Genomic DNA, 25,537 nt, shown 5'->3' with positions numbered 1-25,537 from the left:
AGTTCAGCAAAGCCAGAACAAGCTACTCTTAAACGGAACCACCAGCAGCCATGCAGGGGTTTGCCCCCGTGTAACTGAACCGGTGCAAGTTTCTGTGTAGGCAGAGCCTGAGGTTCCAGCCCTTTGGCGGAGGGCGGGGGGAGGGGGAGGACTTGCAGATGTGAGGCTCAGAGACTCCAAAACCAGCTGAAAATGGACCTCCTGTTTATTATTCTTTAAAAAGCTCATGATTCCTAAGCCAATGCCAGGAACTTTGGGTCCTGACAGGATTTTTGACCACGGAGGAGGGTGATGCTGTGTGTTTTAAACTAACTCCCATGTGAATGATGGGGTCTCTCTTTGAAATCTTGTCCATAGGAGCAGGTGATGGAAGGCATCCATCCACTATTTCCATCTTGATTTCCTTGCCTGCACCTTCCTAAATTCTTCCCAGGAACATCCCTTTCCTCAAAAAACAACTTGCCACGGAGCAGATTCTCCAGCCCCCAGTTGATAATATTAAATGTGTATTTTTAGTGCTAACTTTTTCTCTTTGGAAAATAAATTCTTTGAAACTTAAAATCAACACACCTGAAGAATTGTTTGAGGAGTCAATGCATTCAAATAGTGGAGATTTGTAGAAGCTGTGTTTTTTACACACACTTTCACTAACATTGTGTTATTAACATAGCAAAGTTAACTTCATAATGAATCTTTTAACATTCATGGTGAAATCCTGACCATAAGAGCAGCCACATTGGGTCAGACCAAAGGTCCATCTAGCCCAGTATCCTGTCTTCTGACAGTGGCCAATGCCAGGTGCCCCAGAGGGAATGAACAGAACAGGTAATCATCAAGTGATCCATCCCCTGTCACCCATTCCCAGCTTCTAGCAAACTGAAGGCAGAGGGGGTTTTGCCACCTCCCCCTCTGTGGGTGCAGAATCTAATGTGCAATTCAAATTGCCTGGTCTGCGCTGTACTTTGCACTGTACCAGAGGCCCAAAGTGGCTGGGTCCAGCTGTAGCTGTTTGTGGGCAAGGACCTTTGTGCTAGTGTGTCGGGGTCAGAAGGGAGCATGTCAGGGTATGAGGGGCACGCTGGTGGTGGAAAGGGTATGGTGAGGGAAGGGAGAGCCATTTGCAGTCTGTATAAGCAAACCCCTAGGTGGGAGAAACCCCAAAGCTGGCCAAAGTGTTGACAGTCCAACGATTCAGGACGAAATACACGCACTTCTTCTATTGTCAGGTTGCAGAGTAGCAGCCGTGTTAGTCTGTATTCGCAAAAAGAAAAGGAGGACTTGTGGCACCTCAGAGACTAACAAATTTATTTGAACATAAGCTTTCATGAGCTACAGCTCACTTCATGGCAAGAGAGACCATGCATGTGAGCTTCACAGGAAGGCTGCTACCCCTGCTCCCTCTTGGAGAGGTGGTACAGGGGGCTTTGTCTTGCTTACCAGAATAGCACAAACTAAAACCCTCAGCCAGGGGCTGAGGTGTAGTGTTATATAATTGCCTCAACAAGCTACTGGGGGCAGAGGCGTCATCTAGTGGTCATCACCGCCTTTATGAGTGCTGGAAAGAAGTTTCCAGCTTGCTGGGCAGGTTGGTTGTAAATTAGAAAGGCCTCAGAGACTCAGCTTGTGAACTTTTCAGAGGTCATCAGCTTTCCCGCAGATCCCACTGCAAACGCTCAGTCCTTTGACAGTCAGGCCCTGTGCAAGGCAGGCAGGTACACTGAGGAAAGTTGCCCTGCGTGAGCTGAGTGATTGTGGAAGGCACTGATGAGGAGCCCTCTGCTTACATGCGGTGAGTTTCCCCATGCTGCCTTGACAATGGGACCCCAGCATGTGGGGGAAGGACCACTGCAGATTTCATGCCTATCCCACCTTTGGCTATTCATCACAGGCTGCCCACAAGGGTGTTAGTAAGTGATGGATGATTAGCACCAATCGCAGGGGGGCCACAGGGAACAGGCCCGCAACCAGCAAATCACTTTGCTCCTGTAACCGCTTTGACTAGTGCTGGCTTTGGAAGAGTGACACTGAGTCCCCTGAGCATCCTCCCATTGGTGTTCAGCATCTGGTGGCCACTGACCCAGGGCAGGCTGTGCACACCAGAACAGCTGCAACAGCAGGTTTGCTTTGACATCCAGGAGGCCCCGGGTTCAGTCCCCCCAGCTGAGCATTGCATTGCATCTATAGAGGTTATCACAAGGATCCTAGCTCCATCGTTGGACAGATCTTATACTGCGTAACTTTACACAGAGCAGTGAGTTTGGGTCTTGTGCTGATATCTGTTTTCCTGTTGCCGTTTCATTCTGTGTCTTTGGTCAATGGGATCTGTCCCTTTAAGAACAGGGCCTGGCACAGGGTGTGGGAGGTTGTGTGGTGTGACCAGAGAGGGGGCGACCCTGCCTGTGTGTCCGAGTTCCAAAAGAATCAGAACTTTATTTAATAAACATCTCTTTCCTGAGAGCAGCCTCATGCCCAAGAGGTAACATTGGCATTAGTTAGGGACTGGGTGGCGTGGGGGTGTTGCTAATGGGCTACAGAACCTTTCAGCTGGAGGTCAGTACTCTGAATCATGTCAAGTAGTGATCAAAAGTTCTTCCCAGCTAATGGATGTTTGGTGACTCCAATATGAGATGAATTTGGTGGGTCTCCTCCGTGATCACAAACTCCCTCCCATGTCCTGCCCTGGACCGTTAGTGCTCTGAAGCTCTTTGTCTCACTGTGTGTTTGTACAGTGCCTAGCACAATAGAGTCCTGGTCTCAGCTTGGGTGTCCATCCATCAGGAGGGTCCAAAATTACCTCACTCGCTATTAGTTTGTAAAAAGAAAGGGAGTACTTGTGGCACCTTAGAGACTAACAAATTTATTTGAGCATAAGCTTTCGTGAGCTACAGCTCACTTCATCGGATGCAACAGTTTGTGAGAGCCGGCAGCGCTGTCACTGTCTCACATACACTGAGGAGGGGGCCGGGGGGTCTCAGGAGATGGACCAAAATGATAAATCAATTGGGTTTTTTTAAATCTCATGATGGGTCGGGGGTGGGGGGGGGTTGGCTTCATGTTTGGGTTGACAGCTCAATCTATGTTGCTAATTGGCCCTAGGCCACACTCCATTACCAGGATATGTCTGTGGGTGGCAGCATCAGACCAGACAACAGCCCCAGGAAGAAGAGTATAGACAAGGTACTGCAAAACGTTCCTGTGTCAATGCAGTACAGTATAAGAAGGAGCTAGCCAGGCCTCCTCCTGCATTTCAGGTACAGGCAAAATTCCCGCTGGAGTCACTGGGCATTTTGGATGCACAAGGAAAGCAGGGTTAGGCCTTCAGTGACTAGCAAGTAGGACTACTTCGCCCCTTACAGAGGTTAGCTAATTCTGACCAGAGCTTTTGGAGGGAAGGGGTTTCGCCCCAGTTCTCAGAAGTGAGGGGGTTAGTGATTGGTGAGAGGGATAGCTCAGTGGTTTGAGCATTGGCCTGCTAAACCTAGGGTTGTGAGTTCAATCCTTGAGGGGGCCATTTAGGGATCTGGGGCAAAAATTGGGGATTGGTCCTGCTTTGAGCAGGGGGTTGGACTAGATGACCTCCTGAGGTCCCTTCCAACCCTGATATTCTATGATTTCCTCAAGGTGACCTAGCAGACAAGCACGGATTATAATTCAGGACGTCCTGAGTCCCATCCTTGTGCCCATTCCTCTCTCGACCACTGCAGCTTCAGAGTTACATGAATGGCGTCCGCTCCTAAATGACTTTTGAAAATGGGACTTCAGTGATTTTAGCTCCTAGGTGCTCGTGGCCTTGATACAAAAGAGGTTCCCCACCTCTGCTCTAAATGAGTCTCCTGTTCTAAATCTCCAGGCCGGAGTCCCACGTCTATCCTGGCTGCGTTGTGCTGCTGTAATGCGACAGAGCAGAGCCCGGCCCGTGGAGCCGGGTTATGGCACTGGGTTTTGCCAGGGAGAACTAAGCAGTGTAGCATAGTGAGGAGCTGGGGCTCCTGCCGTGATTAACGCTGTCAGGTAGGGTTGCTGCCAGCCAGACGTATGAGGAGTGCACCGAAGTGGATGGATGTGGGTGGGCCAAGGCCCTGGGCCTGCAGACACTCACATAAAGCTTAGCTTTACTCCCGTGAGTAACCCTACTGATTTCCAGGGAACAAGTCAGCCCAGCCATGTCACGCACGTACATGACTGCTTGCAGGCTCCAGGTCCAGGCCCAGAACCGGACACCTTTGTCGCTGCCTCGCCCTGAGGGGGGGGTTGTAGCTGTGGGTTTTGCCAGCACATTTAATACCATGAGGCTTTGAAAGGCCTTCCATCCCCATCAATTCTTAACCCTTACCCGCACCGCATCCCCACCGCTGCCTCTGGCTCCCCTCTGCACCAGCCTGGCCGTTTTCTCCTCCCTCTCCCCCTCCAGCTCAGCCACCTACATTGAAAAGGCGCTGTTCCCGTGGCTCGTTAACCAATCTGTTGTTCTGGGGGTCGGGGGCTTGTCCTTGGATGGACTCGAGAGCAGGTACGTTGGGCACCCACCGCAGGCACAGCTGCTGCAGCATGTACAGGTGTAGCCAGCCCTTGGCGGCCAGGGCCTTCAGCCTGCAATCCCTCTGTGCACCTTCTGCCCAATAGTCCCTCCCTGCACTCTGGGGGGCCGCCCTAGAGGGCTCCACCTCCCCTGTGTGCTCCTTCCCAGTGTGTTTGCAACAGCGGCATTTGGATCAGGAGGGGAGTCGGGAAAGGAGCCGTGCAGCCTGGCTAACACTGGCTGGGACTCAGCAGAGTTGGGTTCTCCCCTCTTCTTTGTGGCCTCTTGGGTAAGTCCCTTCACTCCCCTTTCCCAGGGTTTCCCCCTCTCTGACGGTACAGGGTCTCCTTTGCAAAGTGCTTTGCGATCCACAGGGCAGAGCTCGGCTTTGTTAAGACAGTAATTCAATGGAAGCCAGCCAGCAGCAGCGGGCTCATTCCATGTAGCAAAGTGGGACTGTCAAGCTAACACCGCTCAGCAGCTGAGAAGAGACCTGCTCCTTAAAAAGAAAGGACAACAAAAGGAAGGGGAAGATGGGAGGGGGTCCAGGTAAATGAGGGAGCAGACGTTTCAAATTCTGCCGCTAGTACATCATCAGGCCGCTCATGGCAATAAAATTGAAGGTTTTGCTGCAGAAAGAGAGATTTCCTAGGCTATCATCCACGAGCATAGCGCGAGACAGAGAGGATAAGGTGCTCGACAGACCGAGGCAACAAAATCCAGCTGAGAGAGAAAAGTCTCATCTAAGAAACCAAACAGAAAGAAAATCTCTCTAGCTTCCTCAGTCAGAAGTCCTTCTACGGGAGGCCCTTTGAGGCCATGTGATGTAGGGACCAGGAACATGGGAGCCACTGAGCCACGTTCACTTCACACAGCAGAGTCTCCCCTACAGAACAGGATCTGTGTCTCCACAGAGTGCTCTGCCCCTTGAGAAAGCACCTCGGCCGGCTTTCTGCCCACAGAGAGCTTGGCAGAGTCCTGGGGTGACATGGAGTCAGAGTGTGAGGTGAGGAGGGACAACTCGCTCATCTAATCAGACCTCCTGTACAGCCCCGGCCACCAGCACCCCCGCACGAAACCCCACAACTGACATTCGATCAAAGCATTACAGCCCAGGGGAGACTAGACTGTTCGGGACCGAGCTGCCACCAATGCCTGATGCCCCGGCACTGGCCAGTGTACCGGGGTTCACTCACCACAAGGGCGCATCTTCATGGCCACTCATGGGGTAGTAGCTTTCTTCCCATATGGCACCCCCCAGCCGATAAACCACCGCAGCGACAGAGAGCCTCTCTTCCCGTAATTCACAGTTCTCCCTCTTTGCGACTCAGCCCTCTGGCTAGGTCACAATATAGTCCCCACCGGGGTAGCAAAGTCTCACCAGAGAGTGACTATGAACCTGTCCCTGATGCTACATACGTCCTCTCAGCTTCCCCCTCAGGGCTCTCTTCAGGCACAACTGTGAAGGTTAATGGGCCTCTTCCGGGTGCTGGTGTGAGGCGAGCACCCCCCTCACAGCAGGGACCTGATTCAGTGAGATATACCCGGGGCTGTTAAGTGCTGAGGAATGTTGTTACTGGTCTTGGCACTCCAGTGCCATCTGCACGAGCAGCATGCTCACTCAGCAGACCTCCGTGTTATTCCTAAGGAAGAGCACAGGCTCGGCTCAGCGGGAGGGCGCTCGGCCAGGTTTATTGTCGACAAAGCACAGCACCAGCTACAGGTACACTCACGTGTGTGTGCCCGCAACAATGGTACCAGCTCAGCCAGTGCACCAGGACCCTGCCCCCTGGGCTGGCCAAAGGTGCCCCTCCTAGGATGTCCCCTTTTATAGATTGAGACGAACAAGTTACATAGCGCACTCCTGGTGCGGTTAGTTACCACCCTTCTCCTTGTACCTGCAAGTCTGAAGAAAACATCCCCATCCATTACCCTGTCCTTGTGTTCCTATACCATCTCCCAAACATGGGTTTATGCCCTTACCTGAGAACTCTGGGTGTTCCTGTACCATCCTCTCTGGTCAGGAATGTGCTTACTTGGTTACCCAATACCTCATGTGCTGTTATTTTGCCTAGGCCAGGCCTACTCTGGTTCACAGCCTTTGGTGTTAGTCATGCCTAGGGCTCCAGCAAGGCCTACACTCAGATACTTCCCAGCAACTGACCCCCCCTCCATTCTGCAGAGGAAGGTGAAACCCGACTGCCCCGCAAGGTTCCTGCCAATCTGACCTGGAGGAAAATTCCTTCCTGACCCTATGCCTGGCAATCAGTTAGACCTTGAACATGTGAGCAAAAACCAGCCAGCCAAGCCCCTGAGAGACTGAATGCTCAGTCCTCCCGGGGCCGTGCTCTGTCTCCAGCCGTGGCCATCCCTGAAGCTTCAGAGGAAGGAGACTGTAACCGGGTGATCTGCTCCTTTAATAGCCCGGTGGAGGGGACAGGGAGCAGCCCAGCAGAGAGATGCTGGGAAGCAGCTGACAGCAGCTCAGCACCTCATGATGGCCCACGCTCTCAGCTGGAGCATAAAGGCGAGCTCAGCCATGAGGGGGTGGGGGAAGCCATGGCTGTCACACTGATTTCTGGTGGAGAAAGCCAAGCGGGAGATTGTTCAGGCAGAGGGGGAAGACAAGAGAGAGGAAACTCTCTGGCAAATCGAGCAGGAGGCTGCAGCCAGGTGGGCCCAGGGTAGCCCCCTGTGGTCAGAGAGTTCCCTACCTGTTAGCTGCCGGATGACCCAGTGTCACAGCTGGGATGTAGGCTGTCTGAGCTAGCAGTCAAAGCAGGAGTCAGGCCAGGTCCGATACCAGGAGGTCAGAATCTGAGGCAAAATCGAGTCAGATGTCAGGAGACAGGCAGGGTCAGGTTACCAGGAGCTCAGAAGCAGGAGACAGACTTGGGAGCAGAACCACAGATCAATAACCAGAGTCAGGCCAAGCCAGGATACCAGGAAGTGAAGCCAGAGGCGCCGGAAGCAGACAGTCCAGAGCAAGGTGGAGCCCAGCTGCTGGGACAATTGCGGTGCCTGTGCTGGGTTTAAATAGGGGCGCTGGACCAATTGTCCTCCCCCACCCCCAAGAATTCTGCCAATCAGGTCCTAGGTCCTCTGTCTGAGTTCAGCTCCTATTCTGCCCACAGTGAGCAAGTCCCTGGGTGGCAGGTCCCTGCAAACCCCAAAGTGCCCTTGTGGACCAGGGTCCAAGACCCATTGTTCCTGAACCCCTAATCAGACTTGGTGTTGCTTTTCTTGCTTTGTTTGGGAAGACAAACTGAGCCCCAAAGAAAGGGACAAAAACCTATTCCAGACATGGCTGGCTGCCTATCCAAAGGTTACCACCTTTGAAATGCAAAAAACCTGGCACCCAACCACAAGGCAAGCCCGCCCCAACCCCCAGGTAGCCCTGCAACCTCCCTCCAACAGCCACTTATAGAGAGAGAACACAGAGAGCTAAGATTTCTAACATTGCACGTCTCCTCATTCTCATGTGACTCAAACCCTCTCTCACACACGCGTGATGCGCTTGCGTGTTGGCAGGCAGACAGCTGGTGTATTTTTAACACTTTTGATCTGTTATCACTTAAACTGCAGAAGTGGGAACGCTGCAGAATCTTTAGCTGGACTCAAACCTTTAACATCAGATCTCCCAGTGCACTGGGATAATCATGCAAATCTTTAGACCCAGCTTAAAAAAACCCGGTAGATTAAATTATTTTTCTGGCAACTGGCAAATTCATAAAAAATCTGGCCAGGCTGGTCAAATACCGGCCAGGGAGTAACCTGAGTCTGTCCTCAGCTGGTGACTAGGGCCACCAGCATACAAAGACCAAAAACGCACCCTGCCTCACCCCAATGTCACAGAATACAATGGGGAGTGAAATCCCTTCCTAACCCCTGCCAGTGGCTGCAAGTGTCTGAAGCATAAGCTTTAGGAATATGAGACATATTTCAGCAGAGGAACTGCCCCCCAGCAATGCCAAGCCCTGCTCCCTACCATCACAAGCCACCCTGTCAGACACTCCCTCCCATAAATTGTGAAGGAGACAATTTAGCTGCACCCCCCACCACACACGCCCCATACGGTTAGAGGCATCCGTGTTGTCATTGCATTGACCAGAGCAGTGTTTCTTCAGTAAGCTGCAGTACAGAAGATGTGCTGAGATGGAACATTTTGCCTAAGCCTGGAGGGCCAGGTTGTCAGAGTGCCCATCCCCCACAATCAGGGATGGATTTCCCCAAGTGCCCGATAGCTTCCTGTGATCGTGCCTCAGTGGGTCACAACTGAGAGTGCCAAATTCAGGACAAACTGCTGAGAAATAGGGAAAACTCAACCCCAAACTGGCGGTTATTCTTTCATAAGATATACCAAACCAGCCACAAAAGTAAACTCCTGTTTCACCACACTGGCTAGCAAGAAGTCATAAAAGCAGTTTCCTTGGGCATTCCATACCACCACCAAAAACACTGGCTTCAGAGATGAGTGGTTCTTTACAACCAGTCTCATCAAATGAAAGGTTCTTCTGATCCCAAAGGACCAGAAGGACACACCCAGGTCAATATATAACTTAGATCTTACCTGATAATCACGCTGTTGCCAATCCTTTAGTATCTAAAATCTAAAGGTTTGTTCATAAAAAGAAAGAAAGGTGAGAGTTAAAATTGGTTAAAGGAATCACATACAGTGATTGCAAAGTTCTTGGTTCAGGCTTGTAGCAGTGATGGAATAAACTGCTGGCTTAATAAGTCTCTGGCTGTTTCCAAATAATTGGAAGGCCCTCAGTCCTTTGGTTAGAATGCTCCCATTAGTATAAATTCATATTCCAGAGGCTTGAGCAGGATAGAGGCAAAATGGAGGGGTTTCCAGGACCATTTATATCCTCTGCCATGTGGAGGGAAACCCATTGTTTCAAACAAAAATCTCAGCACAGCTAGTGGAGAATCACAGGTGACCAGATAGTGTTTGGAGTCACATGGGCAAGTCACATGTTCATGCCCAATTTCCCTCAGCCATTGCAGGAAGCCATTCCCTATATTCCAGACAGCACGTTCACAGGACAGTCCACTCAGTGTAGAAGGACATCTCCCATGGTCCATTGTAAGTTGAGTGTCCTTTTGATGGGCCATTCAATTTGAATAGTCCCTCCAAGATGTGCTAGCTAGCTACCTTGTGGGCTTTACCCCAGGAGCAAACATTTGAAATCCAGGTATAGAGCCAATACTTCTCACTTCAGATACAACAATGATACATGAATACAGCTAGCATAATCATAACCAGCAAATCATAACCTTTTCATAGACACCTCGCTTGACAACCGTTGTCCAAGATTTGTTGCAAATATATAACCGTGGTTGCAACAATGATCGATAAGGTCATGTTTTAATAAGATAACGTCACACTCCCATTGGCTTGAGAATGCTTTTTCAGACGTGTCCCACCATTGCCTACACCAGTTCCTCCCCTCCGTATGGAAATACCACTTGAAACTAACCTTATTTAGGCTGAGTGTTGCGCTCAACAGTCAGGAAAATTAGCACTGTGGACTTCAGTGAGAGCTTTGCCTGAATAACCAAGTAATAACCAAAGATATGGCCCAATAGTAATCATTTGTGACACTCCCGCTCCCCCCCTTCTGAATGCACCATCCAGGTGGTATTTAAAAAGCTACATCCAGCAAGCTAAAGAAAAATGCATTTGCAACCAAGTTTAAATATCAGAGCTGAGGTCTGGATCCAGACATGCAAGCAATCCCAGCACTGCTCCCATGAAGGTCAGCAGATGCTGCGTGGGCAGGAGCGGGTACAGGGATCAGAAATATTTTCGAAATATTGATTTTCTCTATCCCATCAGTTATCTCCAGACTGAAGGTTCACTGGAGGCAGGCTGCATCCAATTTACTTAGCAGCATATTCTTTACTATCACATAGCATGGAGCCCTCCAGGCCACTGAGTGCAGGGGCAAGGTCCTTAAGAAATACCAGTGCTAGAAATGTTCAGAGGAAAACATTGCCTGGCATCTGCTGACTATTCAGTACGCATTCGAACACAGAAATGGAACCTGCATTCATCCAGGTCCCTGCAGAGTCTCTCTCCGCCTGGGATTTTTCATAGATTCATCTAAAGACCAGAAGGGACCATTGTGATTCTCTCGGCTGACCGCCTGTGCACCACCGGCCATAAAACTTCCCTCAAATAACTCCTAGAGCAGATCTGTTAGAAACACATCCCATCTCGATTCAAAACTTGCTAGTAATGGAGAATCCACCATGACCCTTGGTAAATTGTTCCAAAAGTTAATTACTCTCATTGTTAAAAATGTACACCTTGTTTCCAGTCTGAATTGGTCTCGCTTCAGCTTCCAGCCCTTGTATCATGTTAGACCTTTCTCTGCTAGACTGAAAAGCCCATTCGTAACTATTTGTTCCCCATGTAGCTACACTGTAAACAGTGATGCTAAAAAATTCATGGCTGTTCACCAACTAAAACTGAGAAAGCTGAAGACCCAATAAGTTGAAAATCATACTTGGCTGAAAATCATATACCTCTTATAATTAGAAGTAATTTGAGGTGGCTAGAACCAAAATAAGTTAGTAGATTTTTTTTTTTAGTTCACTTTTGTGCATTTAGCAGAGCTTTGTGTGTAGTCGGCTTCACTGGTTCCTTGTATGCCTGGTGAGGAATTGCCAGGAGAGCCTGGAGATCCCAGTCTGACAGGCACGCTATACACAGTAAGAGACAGTCCTTTACAAACTAATTAGCCAAGACTGAAAAAAAGTGGGAGAAAGAAGCCCCACATTATCACCCTTTCACAGATAGGAAGTTGAGGCACAAAGGTTAAGTAACTTGGCCAAGGTTACACAGGAAGTTTGTGGCAGAGCTGGGGATTAAACACAGTTCCTTAACCACAAGACTAGCCTTCCTCACCTCTGTTGCTGAAGAGATCCTTACAAATATCAACAGGAGCGGGAGTGTACTGAAAAAATTTGCAGATGTCACAAAATTGGGAGATTTTGCCAATATGGAGGAGGACTGGAATACCATACAAGCGGAAGTGAAAGTAAGCCGGTATAGTCCGGTACAGCGTATTGGCAAGAGCCGGTACACAGCCAACCATACCAGCAGGGGGCAGTTTCCCCAGGCCAGCGATTTAAAGGGCCAGGGGCTCCCAGGAGCAGCTGGAGCCCCGGCCCTGTAAATCGCTGTCAGAGCCCCGCTGCTGAAGTCCCAGGGTAGTGGCGGCAGCTGGGAGCCCTGGGGCTCCGGCGGCGATTTAAAGGGCCGGGGATCTGCTGTGGTCACGGCGGCCAGAGCCCTGGGCCCTTTACGTCGCTGCCAGAACCCCACTGCTGGAGCCCTGGGGTAGCAGAGGCAGGCAGAAGGCCTGGGGCTCCGAAGGCCCCGCCTCTTCCAGTTGAGGCCCTGCCCCCTTCCGGTTGAGGCCCCGCCCCCTGCGCAGGACTCTGGCATACCGGTAAGTCCTTTAAGTTACTTTCATCCCTGCATACAGGAAGGACTACCTTGAAAAATGGAGTAGTAGAAATGGGATGAAATTTAATAGTGTAGAGTGCAAGGTCGCGCACTTAGGGACTAACAAGAAGAATTATTGCTATAAGCTGGGGACTTAGTTGGAAATGACAGAGGAGGAGACCCGGGTGTATTGGTTGATCACAGGATGACTATGAGCCATCAGTGTGGAAACTGGAACAGGACCAGAGAAGGGTTACTAGAATGATCTGAGGAATGGAAAATCTACCTTATGAGAGGAGAATCAAAGAGCTGGGCTTGGGTAGCCTAACCAAAGAAGGCTGAGGGGAGATATGACCGCTCTCTATAAATCCATCAGAGCGATAAATACCAGGGAGGGAGAGGAGTTATTTAAGGTGAGCACCAATGTGGACACAAGAACAAATGGATATAAACTGGTCATCAACAAGTTTAGGCTTGAAATTAGGTGAAGGTTTCTAACCATCAGAGGAGGGAAGTTCTGGAACAACCTTCCAAGGGGAGCTGTGAGGGTGAAAATCCTAACTGGCTTCAAGACTGAGCTTGATACGTTTATGGAGGGGATGGGATGATGAGACTGCCTACAATGGCATGTAGCCAATCTGCCACTGCTAGTAGCCAATGTCCCCAGTGGCTAGTGATGGGACACTAGATGGGTTGGGGGGCTCTGAGTTACTACAGAGAATTCTTTCCCAGGTATCTGGCTGGTGGGTCTTGCCAAAATGCTCAGGGTCTAATTGATCACCATATTTGGGATCAGGAAGGAATTTTCCCACAGGTCAGATTGGCAGAGATTCGGGCAGGTGGGAGGGGGGAGTGTTGCCTTCCTCTGCAGCATGGGATGCTGGTCACTTGTAGGTTTAAACCAGTGTAAATGGTGGAATCTCTGTAACTTGAAGTCTTTAAATCATGATTTGAGGACTTCAGTAACTCAGCCAGAAGTTAAGGGTCTATCACAGGAGTGGGTGGGTGAGATTCTGTGGCCTGCAATGCGCAAGAGATCAGACTAGATGATCATGATGGTCCCTTCTGACCTTAAATCTATGACTGGGAGAAGTCACCCTCAAATCTTCTCTTTGTGAAGATAAATAGATTAAGCTCTTTGAGACTATCACCATAAGTCCAGTTTTCTATTCCTTTAACCATTCCTGTGGCTCTTCTCTGAACTCTCTCCAATTTATCACCATCCTTTTTTGAACTGTGGACACAGTATTACAGCAGTGATTGTGTCAGTACCAAATACAGAGGTAAAATAACCTTTCTACTCCTACTTGAGATTCCCCTGTTTGTGCATCCCAGGATTTCATTAGCCCTTTTTGGCCAGTGTCTCATCAGGAGCTGATCATCCACCTACCCACCCCAAAAACTTTTTCACAGTCACTACTTCCCAGGATGGAGTCTCCCATCCTGTAAGCATGGCCTCCATTCTTTGTTCCCACATGCATGCATCTGCACGTAGCTGTATTAAAATGCAGTGTTTGCTTGCGCCCAATTTACCAAGCAATTCAGATTGCTCTGAATCAATGACCTTTCCTCTTCATTATTTACCACTCCCCCACGTTTTGCATCATCTGCAGACTTTATCAGTGGTGATTTTATGTTTTCTTCCAGGTTGTTGATAAAGATGTTAAATAGCCATTCCATTATTTTGGACTGGGATTGATAGGCGGACAGGCCTATAATTACCTGGGTTATCCCATTTACCCTTTTAAAAAAATTGTTACAACATCAGTTTTCTTCCAGTCTTCCGGAACTTCCCCAGTGCTCTCATACTTATTGAAAATCAACATTAATGGTCCAGTGAGCTCCTCAGCCAGTTCTTTGTAAACTCTTGGATGCAGGTTATCAGGACCTGCTGATTTGTTATCGCGGATTGGCCCTTTGGTTGCCAGCACCATGGTTCGTTTCAGAATGCAAGAGGACAGGGAGAGACAGAAATGCAATCTCTGGTGCATCTTAGGGACTGGAAAGTCCTATTAGTTCCCATCTAGTTCATGCTTGGTGCAATGTATTTTCTCTCTACTTATGTGGCCCCATGCAAACATGGATAAATTGGCCCCTGCAGAGGAGAGAAGTGTTACTTGAATGTTGGTAAATTGTACAGTCAATTGCTTTACCACTTGTTGGTTCATTATGAAATATATTCAAGAGGCCAAATAACCCACATTGGTCAGGTTTATTGCTAAAAGTCAATAATTGTCTATTAAAGGAAGAAAGGAGCTGAGATTAAGCCACACAGGGAGTCTTCCTCAGAGGTAGGAAGTGAACCTAGATCCTTCTGATTCTGTGTCCTGTTCTCTAGCCACCAGACACCTCCCCTGATGCCCACAGCTAATTTGCTCACTCCAGGTGCTCTTATATCCATGAAACAAGAAATTTGCCAAGTCCGGGAATCCCCAGATGCTACCCACACCTCCAGTCCTGATCTCCTGTCTGATACAAACAGAAGAGAGGCTATATCGTCACAGATGGTAAGGCTCTTCATTTTCAGTTTTTACCAATTTTTACCAAAAAATTCCCACTTTTTACAAAAGCCAGTTGTCAGAGGATCCATGGTCAAGTCACCCAAAGGCAAGAGTCAAGGGCTACTCTGTGTAGTGCCTATAGTCTCTGGGGGCTGGGTAAAAGAACCGAGGCCCACCCTACTCCACCAGGTCCCAACCCAGGGCCCTTCAAAGCAGTAGGCCATGGCTTGGGGTCTGGTACCCTTACTCGCACTCCCTGGGTCACTTCCTACCCGTTTCCCGTACCTGTGTCAGTGTCATGGGTCGGTCTTGGTTTCCTCCCAGGTTTGGCTGCGGAGCCCCTTCCCCAGCAACATGAGTCATGAGCCTCGGCTCCCATGGCTTCCAGTCGCTTGGCTAGGAGGTTCGATCCCAGCCGCTTCTCAACTGCTCTCCTCCTCCGTCAGCCCAGACCCAGCAGAGCTGTTCCATTCTTAATGCCCAGCAGTGGCAAGGGGGCGTAGCTTCCTGTGTCCCGAGCAGCCGTTTGACCTTTACCTCACCAGTGCGGGGTTGTTACACCCCATCACACCTGTATGCATTTTTCAAACCAATTTTCACCTGAATTTTGGAAGTACCAGATTTGGCTCCCTGCTCTGGAAGGAGAGACAGTGGCTTCTTCCGGAGCAGGGAGCCGGATCCAAAGTACCGGAAGGATCTGAGAGCTGGTGCAAGTACTATTTCCAATCCCACACCCACCACGTTGCCAGTGTACAGACAGTGCGGATAGTTATCAGCGTCCACAGCAAACCAACGTCGGTGAACTACTTTCCATGCTAAAACGGGTTGAAAACAAAAACCGTATCCAGCTAGAATGAAGTGAGCTGTAGCTCACGACAGCTTATGCTCAAATACATTTGTTAGTCTCTAAGGTGCCACAAGTCCTCCTTTTCTTTTTGCGGATACAGACTAACACGGCTGCTACTCTGAAACCTAGAAGATACAGGGGTTATTAAAAAGCCACACCCGGAGAAAAGAGTGATATTTACCCAGAAAATGGCTACGTTCACGTCTTGCACCAAGTTTCACCCATTTCTTTAATTTTTGTAAGAAACACCGCTAAGTTCCTGGGAAATGTTAAACGAAATAACAACTGAAAGTGAAGGGCCCTAACTGTGAGTAAAATAGCGATGCTGGAAGTCACTTGTGCTCACGAGTGGTGTCACCCACATGCCCCGGTGGCGATGTTCCTTGGGATGGCTCAGCCTCTGCCCACTAGGCTCTTGTCCCTTGGTTGTCTGTTTCAAAGTTAGAATTATAGTGCTGTGAGAGAAGCCACATGGGCCCAGATCACAACCGGACCTAGGTTCCTAAACCGCAGAGTTAGGCACCTAAGTCCCAGTTTTAGGCACCACTGTGATCCACAAGCCCCCATTTGGCTGCCACCTAACCCTGTAGGTGCCTAACTCACTCGATACCTACCTTTTCCTGGTCAAAGTTCCCTCAGCACCTACCTTTCTGCCTCTCAATATGCACACTGCTGCTTCCCTCTAGGTGCGCAGACAAGCCCCAAACTCTGCCTTACTTGCCTCCAGGGCCCGATCCAGGAGGCACAGTCAGAGCAGGGTGGTGCTATTGTCTCTCCTATAATGTGTAGCCCACCACACTCCCCTGCGGGGTGGGAGACTCCTGTTCAAATCCTTCCACTCAGGCAGAGAGGGGGATTGACGCCTACGACCTGGGTGAGGGCAGTAACCACTGGGCCAACAGTTATAAGGGGGCACCAACAGCAACCCCTCCTCCAGCTGTTTGGTGCAGGCACCTAATTCATCCTGGCAAGAAACGTCTTAGGCACCTAAACCACCTGATCCCAGTAGAGAGGTGCCCGGCTATGGATCGCTAGCAGAGATAGACACCTTTTGCAGCCCAGCTGGGGCGGGGCTCAGGACACACTCATCTCCTAGACCTCTCCCACTGGCTGGCCAAGGTGGCGCCTCACCTCGTGAACTGGCTTCAGTGGCCCGTTGGCAGGTGCCCATCTCCCCCCATTCGTTGTCTGGGGAGCCTGGGTACCAAACTCAGCGTTGTGGGTCTCAGTGCCGTTCCTGTGACTTTCCAGGGGTCTAAAAGTTCGGTGCTGTGACCCCCAGCACTGCAATGCCTAAGACCCTTCCCAGATCCGGGCCATGACACTGGGCACAAAGATAATCACGAAACAGCATGAAGGCCTGTGACCCACCCCTGCCCAGGGAGCAGGTGTTCAAACCCTCACGAGTGACCTCTAAGGCTGGACACCCATCTTTAGCCACCTTTTTCCAGAGCCCCTGGCAGGGGGGCACAGCTGTCTGCCAAGCGGGCAGGGCAGGATGGAGCCCCTGGCAGTGGGGACACAGCTGCCTGCCAGCCAGAGAAGTGGGAATCCCCTGGCACTGGGGGCAAACCTGTATGCCAGGCGGGGCAGGAGGAGCACAGTGGTATGCCAGGGGGCAGGGCAGTGGGGGCATGGCTGTCTGCCAGGCGTGGCAGGGCAGGGGGGGCACAGCTATATGCCAGACGGGGCAGGGTAGGAGGGCACAGTGGTATGCCAGGCAGGGCAGGGGGCACAGTTATATGCCAGGAGGGGCAGGGCAGGGGGGCACAACGGTATGCCAGGCGGGGCAGGGCAGGGGGGCACAGTGGTCTGCCAGGCAGGGCAGGGCAGGGCAGGGGGGCACAGTGGTATGCCAGGCAGGGCAGGGCAAGGGGGGCATGGCTGTCTGCCAGGCGGGGCAGGGGGGCACAGCTATATGCCAGGCAGGGCAGGCAGGGGGGCACAGCGGTATGCCAGGCGGGGCAGGGCAGGGGTGCACAGCGGTATGCCAGGCGGGGCATGAGGGAGGCAAGGGGGCACAGCGGTATGCCAGGCGGGGTGGGGGGGCACAGCGGTATGCCTGGCAGGGCAGTGGGGATCCCCGGCAGTGGGGGCCCAGCTGTCTGCCAGGCAGGGCAGGGGGGTCATGGCTGTCTGCCAGGTGGGGCAGGGGGGATCCCCTGGCAGTGGGGGCACAGCTGTCTGCCAGGCGGGGCAGGGGGGGCACAGCGGTATGCCAGGCGGGGCAGGGCAGGGGGGCACGGCTGTCTGCCAGGCAAGGCAGTGGGGATCCCCTGGCAGGGCGGCACAGCTGTCTGCCAGGCGGGGCAGGGGAGGGGGGCACGGCTGTCTGCCAGGAGGGGCAGGGAGGGCACTGCAGTATGCCAGGCGGGGCAGGGGGGGCACAGCGGTATGCCAGGGGGCAGGGCAGGGGGGCACGGCTGTCTGCCAGGCAGGGCAGTGGGGATCCCCTGGCAGTGGGGACACTGCTGTCTGCCAGGCAGGGCAGGGGGAGCACAGTGGTATGCCAGGGGGCAGGGCAGTGGGGGCATGGCTGTCTGCCAGGTGGGGCAGGGCAGTGGGGGCACAGCTATATGCCAGACGGGGCAGGGTAGGAGGGCACAGTGGTATGCCAGGCAGGGCAGGGGGGCACAGCCATATGCCAGGCAGGGCAGGGGGCACAGCAGTATGCCAGGCGGGGTGGGGGGGGCACAGTTATATGCCAGGCGGGGCAGGGCAGGGGGGCACAGTGGTATGCCAGGCAGGGTGGGGGGGCACAGTTATATGCCAGGCGGGGCAGGACAGGGGGGCACAGTGGTATGCCAGGCGGGGTGGGGGGGCAGAGTTATATGCCAGGCGGGGCAGGGCAGGGGGGGCACAGCGGTATGCCAGGCAGGGCAGGGCAAGGGGGGCATGGCTGTCTGCCAGGTGGGGCAGGGGGGCACAGCGGTATGCCAGGCAGGGCAGGGGGCACAGCTTTATGCCAGGCAGGGCAGGGCAGGGGGGCACAGCAGTATGCCAGGCGGGGCAGGAGGGGGGCAAGGGGGCACAGCGGTATGCCTGGCAGGGCAGTGGGGATCCCCGGCAGTGGGGGCCCAGCTGTCTGCCAGGCAGGGCCGGGGGGTCATGGCTGTCTGCCAGGTGGGGCAGGGGGGATCCCCTGGCAGTGGGGGCACAGCTGTCTGCCAGGCGGGGCAGGGGGGCACAGCAGTATGCCAGGCGGGGCAGGGCAGGGGGGGCACGGCTGTCTGCCAGGTGGGGCAGTGGGGATCCCCTGGCGGGGCGGCACAGCTGTCTGCCAGGCGGGGCAGGGGGGGCACAGCAGTATGCCAGGCGGGGCAGGGCAGGGGGGGCACGGCTGTCTGCCAGGCGGGGCAGTGGGGATCCCCTGGCGGGGCGGCACAGCTGTCTGCCAGGCGGGGCAGGGGGGGCACAACAGTATGCCAGGCGGGGCAGGGGGGGCACAGCGGTATGCCAGGGGGCAGGGCAGGGGGGCACGGCTGTCTGCCAGGCAGGGCAGTGGGGATCCCCTGGCAGGGCGGCACAGCTGTCTGCCAGGCGGGGCAGGGGAGGGGGGCACGGCTGTCTGCCAGGAGGGGCAGGGAGGGCACTGCAGTATGCCAGGCGGGGCAGGGGGGGCACAGCGGTATGCCAGGGGGCAGGGCCGGGGGGCACGGCTGTCTGCCAGGCAGGGCAGTGGGGATCCCCTGGCAGTGGGGACACTGCTGTCTGCCAGGCAGGGCAGGGGGAGCACAGTGGTATGCCAGGGGGCAGGGCAGTGGGGGCATGGCTGTCTGCCAGGTGGGGCAGGGCAGTGGGGGCACAGCTATATGCCAGACGGGGCAGGGTAGGAGGGCACAGTGGTATGCCAGGCAGGGCAGGGGGGCACAGCCATATGCCAGGCAGGGCAGGGGGCACAGCAGTATGCCAGGCGGGGTGGGGGGCACAGTTATATGCCAGGCGGGGCAGGGCAGGGGGGCACAGTGGTATGCCAGGCGGGGTGGGGGGGCACAGTTATATGCCAGGCGGGGCAGGACAGGGGGGCACAGTGGTATGCCAGGCGGGGTGGGGGGGCAGAGTTATATGCCAGGCGGGGCAGGGCAGGGGGGCACAGCGGTATGCCAGGCTGGGCAGGGCAAGGGGGGCATGGCTGTCTGCCAGGTGGGGCAGGGGGGCACAGCGGTATGCCAGGCAGGGCAGGGGGCACAGCTATATGCCAGGCAGGGCAGGGCAGGGGGGCACAGCAGTATGCCAGGCGGGGCAGGAGGGAGGCAAGGGGGCACAGCGGTATGCCTGGCAGGGCAGTGGGGATCCCCGGCAGTGGGGGCCCAGCTGTCTGCCAGGCAGGGCAGGGGGGTCATGGCTGTCTGCCAGGTGGGGCAGGGGGGATCCCCTGGCAGTGGGGGCACAGCTGTCTGCCAGGCGGGGCAGGGGGGGCACAGCAGTATGCCAGGCGGGGCAGGGCAGGGGGGGCACGGCTGTCTGCCAGGCGGGGCAGTGGGGATCCCCTGGCGGGGCGGCACAGCTGTCTGCCAGGCGGGGCAGGGGGGGCACAACAGTATGCCAGGCGGGGCAGGGGGGGCACAGCGGTATGCCAGGGGGCAGGGCAGGGGGACACGGCTGTCTGCCAGGCAGGGCAGTGGGGATCCCCTGGCAGGGGGGGGCACGGCTGTCTGCCAGGCGGGGCAGGGCAGGAGGAGCCCCTGGCTCTGTGACTGGCCAACGAGAGCCGCATCCACCTGCTGCCGCGCCAGGTGGGGGCGGCGGGGCCCCGCCCGGCGATTAACGCCCGGCTGCTCCAGCCCGGCCCAATGGGGGCCCGGGCCCGGGGATAAAGCCCCGCCGCGCGCCCTGGCTCCTCGCGCTCCCTCTTTCCCTCCCGCACCCGCACCGCTCCCGCACCATGCGGCGCGCCGCGCTCCGCCTGCTGCTCCTGGCCCTCGCCGCCGGCTTCGGCCGCTCGCTGCCCGGCACAGGTGAGCGGGCCGGGCTCGGGCAGGGGGGTCCTGGCATGGGGCGGGCGCAGCGCGGGGCTGCGGGGCGGGCAGGGCTTGGAGGCGGGGTCCCTGGTTCGGCCCCGGGGCAAGCTGGAGGGTGGGTCCGGTCCCAGCGGCGCGGGTAGCCCCTTCCTTCCCCGGCCGCCCTCCCCGAGGCGCCGCCTGGGTCGCCACCGCCCGAGCCGGGAGTTGTTCTCCCTCCAGGTGCTCGTTTCGGGGAGCTTCCCTGGCGGCTGCTGCCCGGGTCGATTAGGTGCCAGGGCTGTGAACTCTCGGTGTCCCTTCTGGGGGGGGCTTGTGGCACTTGCCTGCTTAATTGCCCTGGGCATTGACTCTGGACCCAAACTAGCTTAGTTCAGGGGCCCTGCAAGGCTCCCCTCCCTTAACAAGGCTCCTGTGTGAGAGGGGAAACCATGGGGGCTCCTGTTGCCTCCTGGGGGCAGGGTTGAATGCCAGGGGGTTGTTTTTCTTAGTTTGCATAGTCAGTTGTCTAAGGTGAAGGTCCCCTGAGCTGAAGTGTGATCGGGGATAATGGGAATGCACATGGCATCTGCTCCAGGATAGTCTTTTTACCAAGACCTGCAATCACAAGTATGTGTGTGTGGGGGGGGGGAACATGTCAAGTGTCCTAGACCAATGGTTTTAACCTGTGGCCCATGGACCCCTGGGGGCTTGCAGACTAGGTTGAAGGGGTCTGTGAAAGAGTTAAGACTGAAAACTGACTGAACAGACTTCAAGACATGTGGCAGGTTTGTAGAAATGTTGGTGGTGCCCAGAACCTCCTCCCTGACCTGCCTAAGGCTCTGTGAGGGAGTTTGGGTGGGGGGAGGGAGGTCTGGGGTGCAGGCCATGGGCTGGGGATTAGGGTACAGGAGGTGTGCAGGCTCTGGGAGGGAATTTGGGTTGGGGAGGGGGTCTGGGATGGAGTTTGGGTGCATGCTCTAGGTTGGGGGTGTGGGAGGGAGTTTGGGGTGTGGGAGGGTGCTCAGGGCTGGGACAGAAGATTAGGGTGCAGGGGGATGGGGGATGAGGGCCCTGGCTGGGGCTGAGGGGTTTGGGGTGTTCGAGAGGCTCAGGGATAGGGCGGAAGGGCAGGGTAAGGGCAGCCTGCCCTGCCATTGGTGAATGGGGGGGACACTGGCAGCGGTTGATGCGGGGAGCTGGCAGAGCAGAGTCAGCCTGAGTTGGGGGCTTGGGGACGTGAGCAGGGGTAGCAAGTGGAGGCTGGGGGACATTCAGGGGAGAGGTGGGGGGCGGGGCGGCGGCAGGGCTGGGGGCGAGACCAGGCCCTAAACATTGATGGAGCCGGGCCCTGAATATTGCTGGAGCCTGGGCACCACGAGTGTATATAGCTCTCGGCCCCTCTATACATACAATAGATTTCCAAAGGGGTCTGCAAATGAAGAGCGGTTGAAAACCACTGCAGATACAGTGCTCTTGCTTCATGCAATGTGAAGCCCTTGGGTATGTCCAATGCTAACAAAATGACTCAGTCCAGTGACTGCTAGCCAACAGCGCAGCTGTATCTGAAGGCGGGGTGTGCTGTACTCCAGAGGTTTCTCAACCTGTGGGTCTGCAGACCCATCTAGGATTTCCAAAGGGGTCCTTGCCTCCACTGGAAATTTTTTTGCAGATCTGCAAATGGAGAGGCTGAGAACCACTGCTGTGGTGTACCACTTACTGAGGGTTCAAGCACTTTAGTATGGTAGGGCAAGTGGGGACCCCACCAAGCCCCTACATGCAACCCTTTAGCTTGGCTGTATGCTGCCAGAAGGAAAGAATAACTCTGCCTCTGTTTTTTTCACACCTTGCTCCTTGGGGTGGCTGCTGGAGGGAGGCTAAAAGTTGCATATGCCTTCCTGCTGGGATCGGTCAGTCTGACGAGGCCAGTGGGCAAAGCAGGCTCGCTGGGGCGGTAACAGGGCTGTCTCAGGCTGCATGCATTACCTCTGTGGTGCTGAGGCTCTAAGAAGGAGCAGCTGTCTCTAGTCAGTAACCCTAACTAGACTATATTAAAACTGGCTCTTCATGTAGCTGACCATGCATAATGGGCAGTTTAGCAGTTCCTCATTTGGCCTCTAGTGGACCACTACTAATCTTTAGAGTTGGAGGCCCCTACGTTGACCAGTTTCTATTGCTCTTGGTGTGAAATAGCATGGCAGGGTACAGAAGGACCAATCAAACCTCTTGTGACAAAGCAGGAAAGCACAGATGCTAGCTAGAGAGGAACATTCCCAGTCACTAGTGTAGGACAGACTCTTTTGATATCTCTTACATCCTGCTTCTAGGCTCACAGGAATCTATCCAGTCTGCCCCTTGGGCTGTTACATCTGGTGTGGGGCTGATCTAGACCTGGTCCTGCAGCAGGAAGTGCTAAGTGCCCTGGGTGCCACCTTTACCAGAAGAGCGTCACTCCATACTCAAGTGCATAGTGCAAATGGCTATTGAATCACTGATGCTAGTATACTCCCTCCCTCCATCCCTCACTGAGACATCATACTTGGGCATTGGACAGCTCTAGTCTTAGGAGACCCTAGCAGTCCTGACCAGACTGCTTTCTGGACTATATAATCAGAAATGAAGGAGGAGCCTTGGTTAAAGAATACACCATGGCATCCCAACAGCAAGGTATCAGGTGTAGACTTTTGCCTCCCCTCCCCAAGGACCAGGAATAGCTATCAATTCTAACCTGTAACTAGCCTGTGACCAACTGGTGTCCTTGCCACTTCGCTGCCTCCTCTCAAATCAGTCCAGGTTGTCAATCTTCTTTAGATTCTTCCAAGGGCTGCCAAGTCTGATCTTCCTATGTGCTGCAGCAACAAATTGCTCCTGCTGGAACGAACACTTACAACTGAGTCTCTAGTTTTTGAACCTGGCAGGCTGCCTACACTCTGACTCCAGCCTTGCACATCTGTTTCTCGGCAGGTGAAAGAAATTGTCATGCCTTGCAGCAGGCTGCGTGTGCAGAGAAATGTATTCCTTTCATGTGGCTCTGTAATGGAGAACAAGAGTGCCCAGATGGGACTGATGAGCACTGTGGTGAGTTTTAGAGTAACAGCCGTGTTAGTCTGTATTCGCAAAAAGAAAAGGAGGACTTGTGGCACCTTAGAGACTAACCAATTTATTTGAGCATAAGCTTTCGTGAGCTACAGCTCACTTCATTGGATGCCTATATTTTGGTTTTTTAACCGGCTCTAGTCATCAAGCAAGCAGTGGCTATCTGTGGCAAATTGGACTGCTGCAACATCATGCTAGTGGCATTAGCCTAGCAGTTAAATGCTTGGTTTCTCTTCTCTAGACTGGAAGGGTCCAACATGCCCACAGGATAGCGGTATTGTACAATTTGCAAGGCAAGCCACTATTGCTGCCCTGTCATGTCACAGCTGTTAAAGACTTTCCTGTCTTTCCTTCTTGCTGTTCAGAAGCAGCATGTCGTGGTGACCCAAATGCATGGCAGTGTGACAATGGAGGGTGCATTTCTAGTAGCTGGCTCTGTGATGGTACCAGTGACTGCATAGATGGCTCAGATGAGAGAAACTGTGGTATGTATTGCACTAAGCTTATCAATACAGATACTTAGAGGCAAAGTGTATCTAGAAATGTAGTTCCCAAATGCTCCATCAGCTACTTGCTTTAACAGCAAAGATCTGACTACTGGATGCATGCTTGGTTGCAGCAGACCTCTAGAGCTAGAGATTAGCTGAGCTGTGGTTCCTCCCACTGAAATTCCTCCTGCAGAGTGAGGATTCCATAAATGCATGGTCAAGTATGATTGCATCTAGTGTCAGAAAAGCAGAAGGAAGGAGTCTGCTTCTTTGTCTGTCCCCCTCAATACTGGAAATCCAGACAACATTGGCTTTCTGGATGAGGGGGACCATAACCCATGTCTGATAACTGAATGGCATATCATGGTAGGCCCTTTTCCCTGCCCTGAGTGTTGGGCACCTATACCCCCAGTTAGCTTTCTGGGGAAGTGGTGGGCATCTCCACTCTGCTTGGTAGAATGGTGCTTTAGAACCACTAGCTTTTTTGGGGGCGTTAAGACTGCAATTGCCTCCTGAAGACCAAGAGGCTGGATTTTTTTTTTACAAGCCATGCAACAGAGTCCCAACTTAGAGTCAAATGTGAGTGCCTGAGCTCCTTAATATGAACAAATTTCACCTTCCATGTTGTACAAGGAATGGCTTGCTTGTAACTGGACTGTAGGCAAAGACCAACTCAATGGGTGACCTGATATTTAGTGAGGGCTCTTTATTCAGGTAAATAACACTATTAAACTGCCCCGTACTATTGTATTGGGCCCTTTTCCAAGACTGACTTAGTGGGAGCCTCTTAATGAAGCAAATCTCAATCCTGTAAACTTACTTCACTGGACCCCAGGGTGCTTCTTACCTGGGATGGCTAGTCTGGCACATGGCTGATTTTAAAGTGCAGGAATGTTGTTCAAACAACCCTTCCCACTGATCTAACCTTAAGTTTCCTGGGGTTCACTTGCCGTAGGATTGTTCTTGCTTGCTGTTTTCTGGTGTCTAGTAACTAAATATTGACCTGTTGAAGAGACCGCTCATGTCTCTGCCAAGCAAAACTTGAGCCTTCAGCAAGTGAAGGCTACTAGACACTAGATGCCTGAACGTCAAGGTAGCGATTGGGGCTTAGAGAACAAGGGTGCCTCTTAAATCTGAGGGAAAATTGAAATGGCCAAAATCCTGCTGAAGGAGTCTTCCTCCCAACTACAGATTAGTGTCAATCAAATTGATCACTTGATCACAGAACACTGGACAGATAGGAGATTTCAACAACTTCTGCCTTATCCAGTAAGCCACTAGTCCCTTTATACCTGACCAAACCAGAATTTAGTTGGTAAACTGCTGTTATGGTAACCTGTTGTCTCTTATGATAGTCTGTAGAGACAGAAAAGTTCCATGTCGGGGGAGTTCTCAATGTATTGATCCTTGGGAGATCTGTGACCTCCACAAAGATTGTGAAGATGGTTCAGATGAAGCAAACTGTCCCCAGAACCACTGTCTACCAGGACAATGGCAATGTAAGAACAAAGTGTGCATTATGGAGGACTGGAAGTGTAATGGCATCAACAACTGTGGAGATTCTTCAGATGAAGAAGTCTGTGGTATGTAACTGGTAATGGTATTTTTTTTGACATGTACAAGAACAAGGTAATTGGCCAACCACATGGCCATCTCTAATTTACCTAAAATCTTGTGCTGAATCCAC

At 53.3% G+C, this 25,537-nt stretch overlaps 1 protein-coding gene across 2 annotated transcripts in view; it reads left to right on the top strand.

Annotated features, from left to right (window-relative positions):
• Positions 1-20,094: 20,094 nt before the first annotated feature.
• LOC119566015 (prolow-density lipoprotein receptor-related protein 1-like) overlaps positions 20,095-25,537 on the top strand; it is a 37,378-nt gene continuing 31,935 nt past the window's right edge. Inside the window, exons 1-4 of one of the 2 annotated variants that reach the window (XM_043544526.1) lie at positions 20,095-20,284; positions 23,231-23,344; positions 23,728-23,847; positions 25,206-25,433. In XM_043544526.1, coding sequence (XP_043400461.1) covers positions 20,212-20,284; positions 23,231-23,344; positions 23,728-23,847; positions 25,206-25,433 — 535 coding nt within the window. In that variant the 5' untranslated portion in view covers positions 20,095-20,211. Of the gene's footprint in view, positions 20,285-23,227; positions 23,345-23,727; positions 23,848-25,205; positions 25,434-25,537 lie in introns of both variants that reach the window. The other variant, XM_043544525.1, reaches the window with a different exon arrangement.

The sequence above is a fragment of the Chelonia mydas genome, chromosome 4, assembly GCF_015237465.2.
Source record: "Chelonia mydas isolate rCheMyd1 chromosome 4, rCheMyd1.pri.v2, whole genome shotgun sequence".
Classification (NCBI taxonomy): domain Eukaryota; kingdom Metazoa; phylum Chordata; order Testudines; family Cheloniidae; genus Chelonia; species Chelonia mydas.
This window is presented reverse-complemented; position numbering and strand designations above follow the sequence as displayed.